The following is a 20,963-nucleotide window of genomic DNA, read 5'->3' as shown; positions in this document are numbered from 1 at the left end:
GCATGGTAGGTGTTATTTATTCACCCGAACCAAGAGAACGGGCAGTAGAGAATATGAATATGATTATCAATTTCCATTTGAGTTATGTTGAATTTAACAATAAGGCCGTAATTTCTTTAATCGGTCCATTCCTTTCAATTAAGAAAGTGGCCCCATTATCATTATCTGACCTATGGCGGGTACATCATAGCCCGGCCTTAGAAAAAATAAAATAAAAAGACAATTAATTTTCTTTTTTTAATCGCTGGTGGCCTATTCTGAAAAAAATGTTCATCAACTTTCTATATATTAAACTTTGAATTTTACATTTATTAAATTAGAGAAATTGGGATTCGGGACCCGGATGCTTGACATGGTTATAATTTCCTTTTTAGAGAGTACACATAATCAGTTAATGAAAAAGAATGGAATTTTAAAGGAAAAAAGAGACATAAACCTAAAGATGGACAATGAATTTAAAGTCTAAAAAAAAAAAAAAATCAATTCACCGACAGGTGATGGCCCAAAAATATGATTGGTCTCAATTTAATTGGAACCACTCAACATTGCAATTTTATTTCCTTTATATAAAAGACACAAAAAAAAGGACAAAACTTAAAAGTTGAACGTTTTGTAAAGACAAATCACCATACCCCAAAAAAAAAAAAAAAAAAAAAAAACAAGATACTGCAAGCGTCATATTTAAAAAGAAAAAAGAAAAAGAAAAGCAAATGGCACTTCAAAGGACGTTAACTGCAAAACCCGTCCGAACCGAGTGGGCCCCATCAGACCAAGTAACAGAACCGTAACTGTAACCCTTGGGTGCACCAGAGTCACTGAAGCTGATCTGATAAGAAGCCTTCAGCCATCTGTTACCGAAAACCAACTTCTCTGGCGAAATATTAACTGAAACTCCTTCAGGCGCTTTGATGGTTGCACCATAAGTACTGTTATGTGGGCCCACATTGGTCAGGGTCCGGGGGACAGTCACCGGCTTCTTGTTGCTGAGTCTCGGGATGGAGATGGAGGGATAGTTGATATTTGAAATGAGATCAGGGGACGGGCCCGCGGAGGAGCAAGAGAAATTGCTGCCGGAGACTTTACGTATGATTTGCTCCTTGTATCCATAGTAGCAGAGAAATTGGAGGTAGTCTTGTGGTGTTGTTTCGTAAACTAGGCCTGGACTGAGGGCGCGCAGCGGGCTTATATCACCGGCACCCGTGTCATGGTAATTTGCATTCCCACCTAAACTGGTTGTTAGTGGCTTTCCATTATTGTTGTTAGTCAAAGCTGCAAAAACAATGTTAATCATTAAAATTTCTAGTTAAGGATGAAACTTAGTAATTATGGTCCTAACAATAATATGAGTTTGGCTACGGTGCTTCGGGAAGTGTTTTACTTCCCGCACAAATATCTGTTTTCCAAGTGTATATAGTTGATCCAAATATTCAACATGATCTCCATATTAAAATGTGTTTGGAGACCAAATTTTACATTTTTTAAAACATTTTTTTTTTTTAGAATTTTTGAAATCACTACTTTTCAGAAAATTCTGGACCATGAAAAAAAGTTATTTTCTACCTATCTAAAAAAATAGTAACAAATTTTAAACTAAAATTTGGTCTTCAAGAATTTTAATATGGAGATCACGTTGAATGGTTCGGATCAACCTTTTGAGTACAGGATGTCCCATTTCAATTAATAACAGGACCCCATTAATTGTTTAGTACCATATTATCAGTATAAGAGTTCAAAATTGATTTTTTTTTTCTTTTTTTTTTCTGAATATAGTTACTTAATTTGTCTTGAGAAATGTACCAGTGGTCATGAGTGCAGATCTAATCATAGAAGGGGACCATGCCCTGTGTGCTGATTTGATGAAAGCAGCAGATCCCGCAACATGAGGGCAAGCCATGGAGGTGCCCGACTTGATTGCAAAATTCGACGGTTTCTTTCCAGATGGAACGGTTCCTGCATCTGTTGAAGGCATCGATGCGGCAAGAATGCTAACTCCAGGTGCCATGATATCAGGCTGTTACAAGAGTGAAACCTCGTCTTAAATTATAGAGGAGAATTTTTATGATGCTTCATGCACAAATCAAAATAAAAATAAAAAATTTAAGGAACTTTTAAATTTTGACCTTCAGAATTCCTTCGGTGAGTCCTCCAGGACCTCGTGAGGAGAAATATGCAACTTCTGGTGCTGGTTTGAAGTCCTTGACATCAGCAGTAGGCAAAATCACAGCCGTTGCGCTCCTGTATATTTTAAAAAGAATATTGCATAAAATTTGCCGGAATTATCGCAACTGTTACATCAGAAAATCGGCATAATAAAGTAATTGTATGCTTAACTTACTTGGTTGAGTTGATGTACGCAAGAATCTGAGAGCCGGCATCACTACCTACTTGTGAGAAAGGGAAGTTGCCTGAATCAAATGGCACTCCTTTTGTAGATTCATCAATTAAGATTAAACCTTCAGCGCGGGCATCCTCTGCAACCAACCTTTTTACTTTTCTACTCACTGTTGAATCTGTACTGACGCACACTACGATTTTACCTTTGGTTTTGCCCACATCCAGTGAGCCGGGATAACAATTACTGAAATGTAAAGTAAAGTTTGTTTAAAATGCAGGAAAGATTGTTCAATTTATGCATTCCCTTTGTAATGCAGAGCTTTAGATGTCAAAATTATAAAATTCAATTTTTAGTTACCTTGCTTCTGCTACTGGCGTGTATTGTGCTGCAACCTCTGATCCCAAGACAAGAGGGTATTGAACAGAGCTAGTTAGATTGGAGAAATTTATGGCACTTCCCTGCAAGTTTTTAAAAATTACAAATCTCGGGCAATGAGACAAAATTATACCCAGGAACTAGTGAATTCACATTAATTTTAGTACAAGTTCTTATTAGTAATTGCACCCTAGATTCATTTGTCCAAAAAATGTTAAAGTTAACTAGTTAAAATAAAACCAATATTGAACAAAAAAAGTACTAAGGAAATATTTTGTCAGAAAGGAATGAAAATGTACATTAATTATAAGCTAGGTTAATGCATAATAAAGCAGTGGCCAAAATCATTTCTACTTCAGAAAAAACTAACATAATATTGTACCTTCAAAACAACCCCATTGCCAAGTTGAATGTTAGACTGGAAGCTCCGATCAATACTCGAAGCTGCCACTGTAACAATCCATGGTGCCGTGTTAACCACAGTAAATGGTTCCGGCCCATCATTTCCACCAGAGCAAATGACCAAAACGCCCCTCTGGTTAGCATGAAAAGCGCCAATCGAAATAGGATCACTCAGAAAATCAGCCTGGAAAACTGAGCTCATCCCAATGGAGATTGAGATCACATCCACGCCATCATTTACTGCATCATCAATTGCCTTCAGAAGAGCCGAGCTGGAGCATCCACCGAGAGAACATGCCTTGTAAATGGCTATACGACTTGATGGCGAGCCTCCCTTGGCCGTACCTATTCATTTGCAAATGCAATGTAATTATTTGTTCTCACAATGGATAGTTTCTTAAATAGTTCTCAATATTTTACAATTGTTGGTGCCTACTTGAGGCAATAGGATGATAAAAAGTCTTGATATAAGTAATTGCTCAAAAAAGAAAAGAAGAAAAGGGTTCTTTAGATACCATGTACATATTATGTAATGGCACCAGGCCTGTATTGTAATTATCAGTTTATAACTCGATCAATTATATATTAAAATGAGTCTTGCCCCATGTTTATAAAGCTTGAAAAATGCACCTTGTGCTAGACCATAGTAGTTTGCATCGGTTATTGCTGTACCAGCTGCAGTGGATGCGGTGTGGGTACCATGACCCACAGAATCCCTTGGTGATCCCACAGCAGTGGTTTTATTTGACGGATCTAGGGCCTGGTTTGATTCTGCTTGGTTTGAGTAGAATCTTGCTCCAATTAGCTTCCTACAGTTTGGATTTACATGAACTGTCAATCTCCAATTTAACCAGTCGAACCAAAGTGTCTTCTACAGTATGCCCAATTTTTTTTTTTTTTTTTGACAATGTTGGTAGAAGCCCAAAATTATTTATTAATGATATATTTTTGGAACTAGTTTACATGATCTGTGATATACTTTTTACACTTACAAGTAACTAACTTTTTCGTTGGTGTTGATAAATTATAGTAGCATTATGAACTTACTTTCAAAGAGTGAGGCTATGGTACTATGCAATGCGCACAAAGGTCTGCGGCTCTGCGCTATGGATTCATATTTTTGTTTTAAAAGTTCAAACAGTCAATCCAAATCGCTCAAGTTGATCTTCCTATAAACATATACTTGGAGAACAAATTTTGCAGTTTTTACAAATTTTTGCTATTTTTCTAGATAGGTAGAAAATCACATGATCTAAAGATTATGGTCCATATGAAAGTAGTGATTTTCTCTCCGTCTAAAAAAAAATCTTATAATTCCGTAGTACGGGCTGGTCTGCACATTGCAAAGTACCATAGCCTCACTCTACTTTCAAATGTTTACAATTTTAGAACTTTCACTATTTAGCATTAGCAAGAAAAAGAAGTTCAACTAAGAATGTTTTTTTTATTTTTTGAAAGATAACATCGCTACATGTTTCATTGGGATACACACAAAAACAACTAAGAAATGTGACCTGTTGCAGTCTGTCTTCTTAAAATCAGATGCTTCCATGCACACTCCTTTCCACCTAGTAGGAACCTCTGTCATACCTGTATCGCTAAAGCTAGGCGATTCGGGCCAAATTCCTGTGATGTCAGGATTTGTCTGTCAATATGCATCTCAAATACATTCAATTTTCACATACCAACAGATCCATACCGAATAATGATAGATGTTAGAGAGGGGTCATAAAAGGACATGAACTGCCTGTATCTATGATGCTGATAATATAATGATAAATGTTAGAGAGAGGTCATAAAAAAGAAATATGGAGTGCCTGTATCTACGATGCCAATGATGACATCACTAGAAGCTCTCTTGCTTAGCCTCTCCGACCGAAGACCAGACTCCGAATTCAAGAAATCCCACGATCGAGTTGTGTGCAGCTCAAGAACTCGGTCTGGAAAAACAGATATGACGTCCTCATGCCCTAACATTCACAAAATAAAATAAAATAAATATACATATGAACAAACGAAAAAAGGGGTAAGCTTAGCACGAGCACCATTGCCAAAGGCACAATTTAGTATGGTACATTTATGAACTTGGCAGGTGGAGTACTATTAGAAGCCTTATTTATTTTATTCAGTAGTTGTAAGATGTAACATATGATGCTGAATTGCTTATCAAGGCCATTGTCAGCAAGTTTATGGTACAGTAGGATCGTACCAGTGGCGGATTATCTTTTTATTTTTAAAATCTGTCTTAATGGATTCTTTTCCCAATACAACAATATTATTAAAATGTATATTTATAGGCCATGTAAATAGTAAACAAACCAGATAATAAGGCAGCTTCTTTCTCAGTAAGCAAGGCAGAGAAACCCACAAAGGCATGATGATAGCTTTGGGTAAGAGACACCCTTTCTTGTTCCTCACTGTAATGCAAGACACATTGCATTAAATTGATCTCACATTAACATTTGTTACATCCAAAAGTTAAAAAGAAAAAAATGAAAACTTTTAAGAGCAAGTTAATTGCCTTGGAATAATGGATGACAGTATTTGCAAATGGGATGCTTGTAGTACTTCTGGTGTTTTAACCTCAGATGCACCCCCCAAGTAGACCACATATGACTGAAATAAGAAAGTAAATTTATTAAGTTACATGTGGTGCCAGTTCAAAAACTATGAAATTACACACAACCAATGTTACCTCAATTTTGATATCTGGAGTAGCAAGGCATATATTGGAGACCAGTAAGAAGGTGATAAATTTTAATAGTTTGGCCATTGTTGGAATGGAAGCATAGAAAAGGGTGTAACCAGTAGAGCTTTAATAACAAGGGTAACAGGGCCCAATTTATAAGAAATTTCTTAAGCATATATTATCTTTACCTTTTTGTGTTTTAGAATCAGATTCTTCTATTTAGATCAATCAAGCTTTTGAATTTTTAATGGCTCGTTGGTTCTTCTTCTGTCTCTACTTTCCTTTTAAGATTTGTTGGAAGCAGACTACCCTTTAAATGTAGCAAAAAAAAATGCAATATGCGTTTCCATTTCCTTATATAATGTTGTCTTTTTTTATAAACAACTATATACAGTTGTTAGCTTGTTACATCAGTCTCAACCGACTTATCCATTCACATTTCACAATAATCATGTCCATTATATATGCAACAAAAGATTGGAAATCGGTGACTAATTAATTGAACTAGCAATATACTTCAAATTAATATTCTTTTTTCTTTCTAGTTTAGTTGGCACAAAGGGGTCAGTGTCACTGGTAACTAGCAATATACTGACTCAGTGGTCACATGTCAGAGCTTGCTTGATATGGAGGATTGGAACAAGGTGTTTTTGTCCTCCCCATTCTTTTATAGGAACTCAAAAGAGGATCGCTTTATACTTAATAAGAAGAATGTATATTGAATCACCATTCGTAACGAAAATGCAATATTTGGTAAAATTTAACATATTACGTTATATCTAGAAGGTACAATTAGTCTGTTATTTTTTATCATATTTATCATATATAGTAATTAAGTCCGGCTGATGCAATTACATAAAAATATTATCATATATTTTAGAGTAATTATAATTTTCCTTACCTCTCCATCCCCCAACTAACTTTCTATTTTAACTATAATTATAACTATTATTTCTAACAACTTTTATTTCTTTCCTCTTTCTCCCTTTCTCTTCCACCTCCATTTTTTGCTTTCACCTCCATCTTCTTCTCCCACCTCCGCCTTTGCCTCCCTCTCCCACTTCTGCCTCTCCCACCTCCGCCTCCCACCTCCCTCTCTCATCTTTGCCTCCTACACCTCACCTCACCTCACCTCACCTCCGCCTCTACCTCCCTCTCCCACCTCCGCATCCCACCTCCTCCTCCGCCTCTGTTTTTCTATCGATAAGCTCCCCTCTCTCTCCCACCTCGAAATGGTAAATACAATAAGCTCCCTCCCTCTTACACTTTCACCTCGATTTTTTCCCTCTACGCCTGCTTCTCCCGCTCCAGCGAACATTTTGCCGAAGATCATCCGTCACTCCATCCCAATCAAGCACGCCTCTGCCAGGAATGAATACTTCAACGTGTATGAATGAATACTTCATTGTGTATGAATGAATACTTCAATGTGTATGAATGAATACTAGAGCACGTCTCTACCGGGTCAGATTCGTCACTGTCGATCGTATCAAAATAATTTTGTATATGTATATGCAATTAATCCCTTTCATGTTTATATTCCCCTTCCTCATGAAGTAGCGAGTTTTGCAAAGAACAAAGCTTTATTAATGGTAAATTAGGCCACTGCGTATTAAATAAATGACATAAAAACAAATTTTGAAAAAAAAAATAGAGATATATGAATGAATACTTGATGTCTTAGATATGAATACTTCAATGTGTATAAATGAATACTTAATATCTTAGGTATGAATACTTGCGTGACAAGATATTAATACTTGTGCAACGGACAACTCGAAAGTATGTCATCATGGATCTCATTTGAAAAATAAAATTGTGTAGAAAACGTTCGTGGTATTAGATTTGCAAAATTCTTCACAGATCGTCAGAAATATTGGTTAGATTGAACGGAGAAAAAAAAATCCACCTCTAAAAACGTGTAAAAAATGGATGAGTGATGTGTCCAGTTTTTATATTTGCATTTACACGACGAGGATTAGTACTTTCTCGATAAGAGATGAATACTTGTGCAACAGACAACTCGAAAGTATGTCATCATGGATCTCATTTGAAAGATGAAATTGTGTAGAAAACGTTCGTGATTTTAGATTTGCAAAATTCCTCACAGATCGTCAGAAATATTGGTTAGATTGAACGAAGAAAAAAAATCACTTCTAAAAACGTGTAAAAGATGATGAGTGATGTGTCTAGTTTTTATATTTGCACTTGCACGACGAGGATGAATACTTTCTCAATAATGATGAATATTTGTACAACGAACAACTCGAAAGTATATCATCATGAATCTCATTTTAAAGATAAAATTATGTCAAAAACATTCGTGGTTTTAGATTTGCAAAATTCCTCACCGATTGTCAGAAATATTGATTAGATTGAACGAAGAAAAAAAATCCCATCTCTAAAAACGTGTCCAGTTTTTTTTTGAAATACTTGATATATTAGGTATGAATACTTGATGTGTTATATATGAATATTTGATGCATTATAGATGAATACTAGCGTGCGCCAGTTGTAAAATCTTTCAAATATTATGTGGTCCCCAAATAGTAAGTGGTCCCCCTAAGTAGTTAGTAGTTATTGAAGTAGTTAATGACTGAGGGATGAAATGAGGGATTGTTACGAGGGGATAGCTAGATGCTCCCTATATTTTATTGTCTTTTTCATCATATTTATCACTTGTATCATTAATATTAATATTAATATTACTGTTTAGTAAAAGATTGTTACTATTATTATTATTATATTCTACCACCATAATAATTGTTGTCGCTGTGATATATATATATATATATATATTTTTTTTTTTTTTTTGTGGAGGTGTGTTATTATTCCCCTTTCGCAATGGTCAGTGTGGGTGGACAAAATAGACCGTGATAAAAACAAACTATTAAGACGACAAGTTTCAAAGGGGAATACTGAGGATTCTTAGCCATGTGCTTTCATCATTTAACAACCTGGTTTACCCATAATTAATTCTCGTTTCTTTAATTAGCGATTTGTTTAGTCCTAATCAGCATGATACAGATAGTTGATTAGGCCAAAATATTTAACAATATTGTGTTGAAAATGACGCCTAAGTTTGACTACACACTTGAAGGTATCAACATGTCAATAATTGTCAATATATATAAGTATTTCCCGATTTTAAAAGAATTCCTGCCAAGATGACGGATCCAGCCGTAGGTGCCTCCACATGGGCTTCTGGTAACCAAATATGAACTGGTACCATAGGCACTTTGACGGCGAAAGAAGCAAAAAAAGCATCAATAGAACCATGTAAAAGGTGTGTAATAATTGGTAAATTAGTATTATCTTCTTGTCGTGTTTTATACGACTATTAAACCTTAGAGTAATTATTTTTATTGTCTGAAAAAATAATTCATTTCTCGCAAATGCATTTCGATGTGCACAAATTAATATTATTGATACTCCACCAGTACGGTAAACCATGTAAAAGTATGCGTGTGCAAATTCAAAATTGTATAAATGAAGAATGAACTCTCTATAAATTGACAATTTAAATTAAGTATACAAAGTTTCAAAACAAACCTGAATTTCATACATAACTCACATTTTTTGTGCATTAAAATTTGTGTGCGTGCATAACTTTCCCTGAAAATTTATGTATGCGCATCAAATACCGCGCTATTGAGAGATGGACAGTTTTCTGTTGGCAATTATAATTAAGCTTTTCTCTAAAGTTACAGCTGAGACTTGGGCATCTCTGACAAAAATTTCTGCAAGCCTACTCATAATCACAAAAACACGAAACTTGAAACTTAAGTAGTTCTCTTCACAAAAAAAAAGGAAATCTTCTTAGGCCAGTTCAACTTTCCTTTTTTCTTAAAAAATCTTTCTTTTACATAGTTATCATTAATTTATCCTTTTTTTACATCGGTTCAGCATTACTTTTGTTGTATACACAACACTTTCTTATCAATTGTGGGATTAGCGCAGCAAGGCAACATGGTCAGATCCAAGGCATTGAGCCAAGTGAGAAAGCTTCAAAAAGAGTGAACTACACTCATCAATGGTCACGTGACCAAAGAAGATAGGTTGCCCAAGGCTTTAACTAGACATGATTCTTCCTCCCTTTATTCCATCACATGGCATGAACCGACTTGTTTAATTTCTCATTGGGTCACCAGTACACTATTTAATTGACCATATCTTGTAAACCATGGAGTTCGATCTTCTGATCTCCAATTGATTTTTTTTATGGGGGAAAATTGTCAAAATGCCACTTCAAAACTTTTGAATTGTCAAAATGGCATTAAACATGGGTTTAGAGTTTAGGGTTTACTAGTAAAACTCTAAAAATATTTGCAATTATAGCATGTTTAGAATTTAGGATTTAGGATTTAGAAGCAAATATAGCATGTTAATGCCATCTTTTTCTTAAAGTTCCAAGTTCTATTATTTTTATGCCTACAGGCTATTGGCTATACTTAAATTGGCTGACTTATATCTTTAAATCTATCTAACTTTTTCTTCTATCTAAATTGTTCATATATGTTGTCCACACAAAGCCCGTTGGTTGTCCATATATTTTTGTCCAAACAGGGCTAGTTTATATTGGGGTTTGTAATGATCTGAGTGGATGGACCGAACATGGTCAAAAACTCCTCAAATTCGGACCGGTTATGGACTGGACATTTATCATTCAAATTTCGATACGGGCCGGTTATGGACCGAAACCCGCTCATTAGCAGGCCTACATCAGAGGCTGTCCTCTACCCACGGATTTGCCCTCGTGGCATCTCTCTTCCTCTAACTATTTCCGCTCCGTGCAGAGCTCGAGCTTCTCCCTTGCGACCATCCTGAGGAAACATTCTATCTCTCTCTCCCTTTCATGATTTGTGCTCCCTCAAGCTTCAAGTTGTGGTTTTTTCCGAGGTACTTGTTACATATATAAAGAATTAAAAATCGTGTAAATTTTACCAAATAGTTCTTCTCAAGAACTACAATTTGACAGGTTTTTTTTTTATTTTGTCGTGTAGTTTTGGAGATGGTGTCATCTTGCTTGTCTCATGTTCAAAGAGTTCCTGCACTTTTCAATAGGGGTAGGTATAGAGCCTTTAGTTCTATCTTCTGATTCTGAACTTAACTTGATAATTTTCTAACTTACTAGTGGCGATTTTTGGTAGGCCGGACTTTTAACTGGTTGGATGGTTCATTTTTGAAATGTGGTTGTGAAAATATTTTTCACAAGTACTTAAAATTTCCTTAATCCTTATTCTTGACCTCAAATATGATCTAAAATGATTTTGAAAATGGTGCTCTCTCTAACCTTATATTTTCTGCTTTTGTACTTGTCAGTCTTGTATGTGGAACAACTTAAAGCTTTCAAAAGTTAATGCCTCATGTCTCAAAACCAATCAAAGTCCCTTATCAACAGATACCAATGCCAAAAGAATAGAACCAATAGTAAAGATGTGTGGCATTGCATCAGCCAGAGATGCAGAAACGGCTGCAAGAGCCGGTGCAAATCTAATTGGTATGATTCTCTGGCCCAAATCAAAACGATCTGTCTCTTTAGAGGCAGCAAAGGAGATATCAAAAGTCGCAAGAGAATGTGGGGCTGAGTCAGTAGGAGTTTTTGTTGATGATGATTTGGATACTATTTTGCGCGTTGCTGATGCTTCTGGCATTGAATTCATTCAGGTTTATTTTGGTCTCTTTATTTTCTACTGCTCCTCCTTTTTGTACACTGAGGCTAAACTGTAATTAGTTTGATTAAGTTGATGGCAGTTAAAGGTCAGTTGCATCTGTAGTTAAATTAGGGAAATTGTAACTTACTGGTCTGACATCTATTGCTCAGGTCTATTGTCAGTACTTATTGACCAAAATTGGAATTATGTAAACAAGAATTGTTTTGGTTCCAAACCCCTAACAAGTTTTTTTCTATGAAGAAATAATAGGAAAAAATAATCCTTGTTAAATTGCTGCAAATCCTGTTTCTGTTTTGTAGGTGATATTCTTTTATAGGCAGTTTGGTTTATTCCATAATTTTCCTAACATGTAGCTTCATGGAGATGAATCTCGTGTGTCGCTTCCCCAGCTATTAAGAAAAAGTAGAATCATATATGTGCTTCACGCTGATGATAGTGGTTATCTTATAAACAATGTGCCGTCTGAAGATTGTTTGCCTGTTGATTGGTTTCTTGTTGACAGTGCGAAGGGTGGCAGGTCAGATGTTATTATAGTTTATTATATAAAATGGTTTAGCATCAGATAAAATGGTTTTTGTGCTTTGATGGACTAAATCCTAACTGACTTCTAAGTGTTAAACCCTAAACCCTTATTTCTAAGCACCCAAGCTTTACAATTACTTGCAATCATCTTTATTATTTGCTTCTCCTACTAGAAATCTGACAAATTTTTCTCAAAATGACGGAGTGTACTTATAAGATTTGTGTTTTTCTAACTGCTGTTTGCAGTGGCAAAGGATTTAACTGGAAAGAGTTCAAATTGCCACCGATTAAAAGCAAGAATGGGTGGCTTTTAGCAGGCGGCCTCCATCCTGACAATGTCAGTGAAGCTGTATCTCTACTTCGACCTTAGGGTGTAGATGTAAGTAGTGGGATTTGTGCTCCTGATGGGATTAATAAAGATCCTCATAGAATTGCTTCCTTCATGAACAATGTTAGATCCTCAAAGAATTCCTTCATGAACAATGTTAGAGCAAGAATTAGAGCTAATCTCAAGTTTTGAGAATAGTAGCTAACTTAACTTTTGATTGGGCATATAAGACAAACAAATAATAGTGGGTTAATGCTATTCTTGCTCCATCCAAACATCGAATAGTTCAAAAAAAATAGTGCTATTCTTGCTCCATCCAAATGCACCTGTAGTATTTATCTTCATTTTTTTTTTAATTTGAAGTCGATTAATTTGTATTTTTTATGGAATGATAGATGTCTGCGTGAAATAATAAAACTGGAGAGTTCTGTAGTCACCAGGCCTGAATATTTACTGAAATTTCTGCTTGTCTATGACGAACAAATTATCTTAGCTTTTCAATTGAGATTAACAAGATAATTCTTATCATTTCAATAATGGGCTGACGAATATTAACGTTAAAAAAATACAAAAGTAATACGATGCATAAATCCATATTAATTAAAATAAAAATTTATACAAAAAGAATTCTAAAGACCTACAAATTTGAGAATATGTTATTATTATAAAAAAGAGAAAATTGGTTATTTGCCACTCCGAAACCTTCAAATTGTCAAAATGCCACTCTAAACTTTGAAATTGTAAAATTGTCATTCTAAACTTCATTAATCCCTAATTTTGTCATTTATACTCAATTCTTATACTATTTTTATTATAAAATTAACTGAAAAATATTGTTTTGAAATACGTATTTTAGAATTGCACCACCCGGTACAGAAATATGTATTTCAAAACAGTATTTTTCAATTAATTTTTAAATAAAAATAGTATAATAATTGAGTATAAATGACAAAATTACAAATTAATGAAGTTTGGAGTGCTATTTTTACAATTTCAAAGTTTAGAGTGTCATTTTGACAATTTGAAGGTTTTGAAGTGGTATTTTTATAATTTTTTTTGTTAAGGAGCGGCTAGTGAGAGAAATTCAAGTTATATTTGTTGGCATTTTATATGATAAGTAGCCTGGTGGGTTCAGTAGCGGAACAAGAAAATTTAAATAGAAGGATTAAAATATAAAGAGAAATTTAGATATATGTCCATCATATATAACTTCTTAATTTAGATATTTTTCCATCAAAACTTTAAAATTAATTATTTTCCCATCTAAATGTATTCATTTTATTAATATACCCATTTTTTAGTTTAATCAACAAAAAATAAATATCAATATTGATAAAAAAAAAATTAAAGGACAACTTTGCCCTTAGATGTAATGTTTAACTAAATTGTTTCGTCTCAAATAATTTGGTACAGATTAAAAACCAAGCTTTTTTCTTCAACGAATCAAAATTCACCAAACTTTGGGCAGCCATGCCGAGTAAAGGGAAGAAGACAGATGCGTCAAAAATATCGAGTCGGGAAATTGCAAGAGATCTCGCAGGCTCCTCCTACTTCTCGACCTGTTGTCGCCGACTCCGATTAGACCCCCTGGTTATGGTGAAGAGATACCTCAGTTAGCCCAACAAGTTGCGGGGTGCATCAATTCTGCATCAATGGCCTTTTCTTCATTGATGGAGGTGCGGAAGGGGGTCATGGGTTGCAAGTGGAGTTGCATGTTAACTTTTTGGTGAAACAATTGGGTATTTGTTTAAAGAAATTGAACTTGAACTTTGAGGTTGAAATTTGGGTTAAAATTGCTGTCGTATATATCTTCTTCTTATTATTTTTTTAATCGTGCTTGCATCTTTGTTTTTTCTTGCTTTCTTTTGCAAACAAAAATTATTCTTAATCAATACTAAAATTGAAGCTAAATAGATGGAGAGTGAAGTACGCATAGAAACAAATGCAATACAATGTTTGTCAGAAACCCACGATCAACTAATCAAGGAATGAGTTTGTCAAAAGAAAGATATGAACAACTAAACAAGCTATCAAATTGGAAAGAAAAACAGAACAAATTGGAATTAGTTTAACAACCACATTTTGCAATTTGCTAAATATAATATAACAAACTAAGGTTGGTAAAAAATCTGAAGGAAAGGGGGAAAGAAAGTAATATTGATTTTGCAGTTAAAGATCTGTAACTTTTACTATCAAACACACATTTGAAGACCAACCAGTTAATGCGTTAAAAATTAAAAAGGAAAAATAGAAATATACAAACAAGAGAGAGACATGAAATCACATGCTAATGTTGGGATGGGAAATAAAAATGGAACAAGAATAAAAGGAGCGAAAAGACTGGAAATTGAGAGGAGAGTTAAAATTCAAATTTAGAGGAGTTTGATCAGAAATGAGTAAATATGTCATTTCAATTTTTAAATTAATATTAATATGTATGTTTAATTGTTTAAGATGGGAAATGAGTATATTAATAATATAAGTGATTTTAGATGGGGATATAACTAATTTTGAAGTTTTGATGGGTATATATCTAAATTTCTCAAATATAAAATATATAGATATATAACAAGGTAGGTGTAATTTTAATTCAAATTTCTCACAATCACAATGAATAACTTTAAACTACTATATTATAAGTAAATATTTGATATTTTATACGGATGTTAAAGTATAAAAAATTTAAAGAAGAAGAAAATACAATTAAATTTTAATATAAAAAATTAAAATCATGGGGTGGTTAATTACCCTTTGAATTACACACTACAATCCTGGTTGGATTATTAGGGCAATTACACATTAGTGTTTAAGAGTTCATCTACCATAAAAAGTCAATAGTTTTGTCTTATTTTTTGTTTAAAAATTAATATACGATAAATTTAATACATTATTACATGTAAACTGGTCGTCAGATGTAAATTTTGGTAAAAGGAGAATGGAATGAGCCGACTAGTTCTGGGGGAAGGAGTGGATGCAGAGGTAATAATTAGGTCTATAAATAATAATAAGAACATTTAGTAAAAACTGCACCAGTGGTCTAGTGGTAGAATAGTACCCTGCCACGGTACAGACCCGGGTTCGATTCCCGGCTGGTGCAAACTTTTCGTATTTCTTGTTTTTTCCTCATTCGAATAATGAATACAGATCTGGACTCGATCCGTGGGTTAAATGAATCCAAACCCTAAACCCTAAACTCATGTACATGTAAAATTTTAAAAGTTTTGAATTTATTTGCTACATGGCCAAGTGGTGAAAATAAGTAGTTTTATATATTTATTTTTCATCATTTATTTAACCGCTTAATATTGTAGCAAATGAATCCAAACCGCTTAATATGTTTATTTTTCATTCATGAAGTACATAGATTTCAACGGTTTGGATTCGTCATTTGAAACTGATCCAATATATTTTTGAAGTTGTGCTCGTCAAATCCTCTTGTTAGCACATGTACACTCTAGCTTTGCTCATTAATTTATTTTATTTTAAGTGGCATCTACTATTTGAAAATTGACTTAGGTTAGTTGTTGGTCCTCATCATGCTAATACAGTTAGTGCTTGATAGTATATTAATTAGTATGTTACAATATCTCTGTCACCAATTATATATTATTCATGCTGATCAACTGCCGGTCAAATATACGCCGGAAGAAGAACCAATTACAGATGGCATTTTATTATTCTTGTAAAAAAAAAAATGAACAATGGAATAAAGTAGAGTTGAATAACCCCACAAAGCACAAGGTTGCCACAAAAGACAAAGTTAAATGACACCACCACTACATACCCAAAAGAGGATTAGAATTTAGAAACCAACTCAAACCCAACTTTCATAAAACCCCACAAAGGCCCCGCCACAAACCATACAAATTCGTGATCTCATGTTACATTAAGCAATGCGGCAATCTGTGTGGCATTACTCTGATATGCCTTTTTAGATAAATCAAGTAAAAAACTAAGCTGTTCTCTATTTGATATACACTTTGTCAGATCATATGATTCCTTACAAGACCAAAACTAGTCTTAATTGAGTAGTCTGTCAAAAATTTGGAATCTGTCCTTGTCTAAATCATGAGTAACATTACCTCAAACCTCCTTCATGCTCGCCTCAAAACCCAAACCTAGTTGCAAATCACCATCACTGCCAGAAATATGATCAACCCCACCAAACATCAAGTGATCCTTGCACACAATTTTTGTTGTTGTGACCCTCTTCTTCACACACCTCTTCCAAGCCCTAACACACCTATGCACACAACAGGAAACCCTACAATCAAATGGTAACCAAGCTGGCCACCTGATGCACTCAACCACCTTTTGCAACTCCTTCACCACCTCTCTCATCAACGGCCGCCTTTTGACATTTTCCGACAAACACCGTGCCGCGATGTTTAAGATTTGCGCAACAGCTGTTTTCTCGGCATTACTATATAGAGGCAACCTCTTATCGCAAACTTCTTCACATTGAAGCGCCTTAATTAGAGGTATAGCCCATGAAACAATACTAGAAGGTTCAGAATCAAAGTCGAAAACCTTCCTAGAGCTCATGATCTCTAGCAACAATATGCCAAAGCTATACACGTCATTCTCGGGACCAAGTTTCCCTGAGTCGGTGTAACAAGGATCAATGTAGCCTATCGTGCCCGCAGGCATCACAGACTGGTGTATTTGCCTACCATCATTAGAAATTGCTAGACCAAAGTCACTTACTCGTGCTTTCCGTTTAGAGTCTAACAAAATATTGGTTGATTTAATGTCACGATGGATGACAGAACATGGCGAGCCCTCGTGTAGTGAGAGAATCGCATGCGCAATTTGAAGAGAGAGAAGCACACGTCGTGCCCATGATGGAGGGGTCGGAGACATGTGTATAAGGTCATGGAGAGAACCATTAGGCATAAACTCCATGATAAGTAGCTTAGTTTTGTTTGGAGTATGACAAAACCCTAGGAGATTCACTACACTTGAGTTGGTTATAGAATCAAGTATGTTGATCTCATTTTCTAGCTTGGACTCACCTTCAATTGATGGCTTCTTCACTGCTACAACCTTCCCACCTCTTAGCATCCCTTTGTATACACTTCCATGGCTTCCTTTTCCTATTAATCTCTCAAGGGCAAATTCGTCAGTTGCCACTTCAATCTCCCTGTAGCCATATTCTTTCATTATCTTTGGTTGTTTCTCTTCTCTCTTCTTGAGAGGAGGAAGGAATGACTCTTATAGTATAGATATAGGAGAGAGAGAAGAGAGAGAATAATGGTGGGGTGGGGGGTATAACTGTGTATATAAAGAAGGGTAAAGGCTAAATTAAAGGTATATAGAAAAGGAGAAAAGCAAGGGTATCCAATCTAAAGTGGAGGCTAAAATAAATAAAGCAGAGACCGTAAAAAAAGGTATAAATTAATCAATGAATAAGTAAAAGAGAGTACGTAGCAGGTTAATGTGGCGTCTCTTTTTGGTCCCCAAAAGAATGAACTGTGATGCATGTATTCTGTCTTTCTACATTAAATTAATAAACAAATTATTATTGGGTCTTGCAATAGCCGTGTGCGCTGTTTCCAAATAAATTTATTTTACATTAAATTAGCATGCTCCCGAGTTTCTTCGAATTGGCTACGTACTGTTTTTATAAATGTACGCAACTATATACATGTACATTTTAAATGCTACTGTTTTGGATTGTCACTGATTGAGAAGTATTTCTACACATTTAACTCAAAAATAAATACATTAAATAACATAAATAAGTAACAGAAAAATCCCAAATAAATTAAATTTCCTTACTATACATTATACATAAATTAATTATAAGATTTTTTTTAATAGAACAGATATAGGGTACATGCAATTAATAGGAGTTTAGCTAGCTATTTCATGTAGGTCACACTTCCAACCTACCAAGCTAGCTTACTTCTCGTGCATTCATAACTATAACTCAAAATTTTCCCATGAATGCATGTACTAGCTAGTAATATATGCTGGTCAAATATAGGTTCTGATTTTGTTTTAATTAATTTTTCTGACGCTCATGTGATGAATTATATACGTTCTAAGTGCCTACAGATTTAATTAATTTTTTTTTTTTTTTGGGAAGGGGAGTAGGTGAAGTTGTAGCATCGCCATTACTTAATCTAATAGCGATCTCCTAAATTTTAGCATTTTGTTAGCAACTAGTGTCTGACTACATATTACAAAATTGTCAGTTCGTTGCGAAAGATGCCATATGTCTGAATAAAAAAAATGTTTGTTAGAAAATAATATACCATATCATGAAAATTAACAATAATATATATTTAATGAAGAATAATGGGTCGACCATTCTACTTTATATGCTTTATAAAATGAATGAAATATATATTATAACTGACTCTAATAATATTATAAACCTAACAACAAAAAATGGTTCAACTGCTGCGAATTAAAGGCTAAAATACAACTTGCATGTGTGGTACGGTTTTGGTACCGTCTACCGTCAATAATTATAAAAAAAATATCCCATTAATTTCTGCATATGTGTCTCTCATTTGTGAGTCTACAGTACCACTAAGTCAATTACAATATTTAAATTTTTTGTAGTAATATATATATATATATATATATGTCCACTCTAATTTAATTATTTGTTAATTTCAGATCTCCTTATTTTCCTTGATAGCTAGTGTCGTTTTCATTTGGGGGTGATGGTGATGCAGCTCATGCAAGCATTGAATCCCTCACAAGTACTCGGAAACTGAATAAATATATTATTTCGCTTAATGATTACATAAAAAGTTATGTTGGATATATACGATCAAGCAAGTTATCATAAATAGAATTTGAGATATACAAGCAAGGCCCGGAGGCAAAATGAGCGCTAATGAGATGTTAGCATAAAAAATTCAAAAGCATGGAGAAATTGAATATATATATACATATTTATGTTCGTATGATTAGTTCCACCGCCTCTTTGAATATTCTGAGATGATTTTTCTAAACAATTAAATTGGGTTGGTATTTTTTTTCTCGTGCAGCGTAACGACTTTTTTCTTCCGTGTAAAATAATACTACGAAATATTCTAATTGTGGAAAATTCTTGTTTGAATAGTGTGAATCTAGCGAGTTTGAATTTTACGTTGTTTTGACTTTTGAGCATAAATGAAGTCGAGGAATTTGAAAATTCATTTTTATTGTCAGGTGGGGAAAGGTAAATTAAAGCTGAGTTAGAAGTTTTTTTATATCGGTATCATCAGCTTTTTCTTTATCTCAAGATAGTGTCAATGTGAACTAAAAAAGTTGAAAGCCATTTGGCAAGTGATACAAAATGTTTCCCCAGCGAGCACCACGGACAGTGGATTGGTTAGTAATAACAGCAAATTGATTCTAGATCCAAACGGAAGGTGGATCCGAGACCCAATAAAGGCCCATCTGCCGTTTTGTCTTTGACTTCAATAACATCTTCTCACAATTATCCCTCGAGATAGATATTATAATGTAAAGAGAAAGACAAATACAAATTTAATTGATGGGTTAGGTTGGGGTTATTGAACCCTACCCCTAGATATATATATATAGAGAGAGAGTAAGGCTTAGGTGCTATGGATAGTATAGAGGGCTACAGTGCTACAGCTCAATATTTGAGTTTTCAAAATCCTAATGGTCAATCCGAACCGTTCATCTTGTTCTCTATATTAATATGTGTTTGGAGACCAAATTTTACATTTTTTGAAATTTTTTTACTATTTTTTAAGATAGGTAGAAAATCAAATATCTGAATGGTGCAGAATTTTTTAGAGTAAAAAATTTCCAAAAAATGTAAAATTTGGTCTCCAAACACATATTAATATGGAGAACAAGTTGAACGGTTCGGATCGACCATTAGAATTTTAAAAACTCAAATATTGAGCCGTAGCACCGTAGCCCTCTATGCTATCCATAGCACCCAAGTCTTACTCTATATATATATATATATAGGACTTGGCTACGGTGCTATGGGTAGCTAAGAGGCCTCCCGTGCTACGGCTCAATATTCGACTTTTCAAAATTCTAACGGTCGATCCGAACCGTTCATCTTGTTATCCATATTAATATGTGTTTGGAGACCAAATTTTACATTTTTTGGAAATTTTTTACTATTTTTTTAGATTTATTGAAAATCGCTGTTTTTCAGACAAATCTGGACCATAAAAAACAGCGATATTCAATAAATCTAAAAAAATAGTAAAAAATTTCCAAAAAATGTAAAATTTGGTCTCCAAATACATATTAATATGGAGAACAAGATGAACGGTTCGGATCGACCGTTAGGATTTTGAAAAATCGAATATTGAGCCGTAGCATGGGAGGCCTCTTAGCTACCCATAGCATATTAGCCAAATCCTATATATATATATAGAGTTAGGCTGGGGTGCTATGGATAGCATAGTGGTCTCTATGCTACGGCTCAATATTTGAGTTTTCAAAATCCAAACGGTCGATCCGAACCGTTCATCTTATTCTCCATATTAATATCTGCTTGGAGACCAAATTTTATAATTTTCTGAATTTTTTTACTATTTATTAAGCCACTTTGAAAATCGCTAATCCAACGGTTTTACTGTTTTGTGCAGCAACCGTTGGATCAACAATTTTGTAAAATACTTAATAAATAGTAAAAAAATTCAT

At 34.4% G+C, this 20,963-nt stretch overlaps 3 protein-coding genes and 1 non-coding gene across 4 annotated transcripts; 2 read left to right on the top strand and 2 right to left on the bottom strand.

Annotated features, from left to right (window-relative positions):
- Window positions 1-513: 513 nt before the first annotated feature.
- Window positions 514-5,903, bottom strand: LOC144547344 (CO(2)-response secreted protease-like). The gene is made up of 12 exons (XM_078295971.1): window positions 5,808-5,903; window positions 5,634-5,728; window positions 5,432-5,529; window positions 4,930-5,082; window positions 4,627-4,738; window positions 3,743-3,921; window positions 3,093-3,457; window positions 2,693-2,793; window positions 2,336-2,578; window positions 2,121-2,235; window positions 1,798-2,011; window positions 514-1,269 (listed from the first exon to the last, which is right to left on the bottom strand). The coding sequence occupies exons 1-12, from the start codon at window positions 5,883-5,885 to the stop codon at window positions 719-721; spliced, it is 2,304 nt and encodes a 767-aa protein (XP_078152097.1). The 5' UTR covers window positions 5,886-5,903; the 3' UTR covers window positions 514-718.
- A 4,602-nt stretch (window positions 5,904-10,505) lies between these two features.
- LOC144547486 (N-(5'-phosphoribosyl)anthranilate isomerase 1, chloroplastic-like) lies at window positions 10,506-12,672 on the top strand. The gene is made up of 5 exons (XM_078296152.1): window positions 10,506-10,700; window positions 10,805-10,867; window positions 11,124-11,468; window positions 11,830-11,993; window positions 12,245-12,672. Exons 2-5 carry the CDS (start codon window positions 10,835-10,837, stop codon window positions 12,366-12,368), a joined length of 666 nt encoding a protein of 221 aa, XP_078152278.1. The 5' UTR covers window positions 10,506-10,700; window positions 10,805-10,834; the 3' UTR covers window positions 12,369-12,672.
- A 2,680-nt stretch (window positions 12,673-15,352) lies between these two features.
- Window positions 15,353-15,423, top strand: TRNAG-GCC (transfer RNA glycine (anticodon GCC)). The gene has a single exon. It is a non-coding gene; the product is annotated as a tRNA-Gly (tRNA).
- Window positions 15,424-16,409: 986 nt separating this feature from the next.
- LOC144547192 (serine/threonine-protein kinase-like protein At5g23170) lies at window positions 16,410-17,489 on the bottom strand. Its single transcript, XM_078295778.1, has one exon. The coding sequence runs from the start codon at window positions 17,487-17,489 to the stop codon at window positions 16,410-16,412; it is 1,080 nt and encodes a 359-aa protein (XP_078151904.1).
- Window positions 17,490-20,963: the final 3,474 nt, after the last annotated feature.

The sequence above is a fragment of the Carex rostrata genome, chromosome 31, assembly GCF_964058835.1.
Source record: "Carex rostrata chromosome 31, lpCarRost1.2, whole genome shotgun sequence".
Classification (NCBI taxonomy): domain Eukaryota; kingdom Viridiplantae; phylum Streptophyta; class Magnoliopsida; order Poales; family Cyperaceae; genus Carex; species Carex rostrata.
This window is presented reverse-complemented; position numbering and strand designations above follow the sequence as displayed.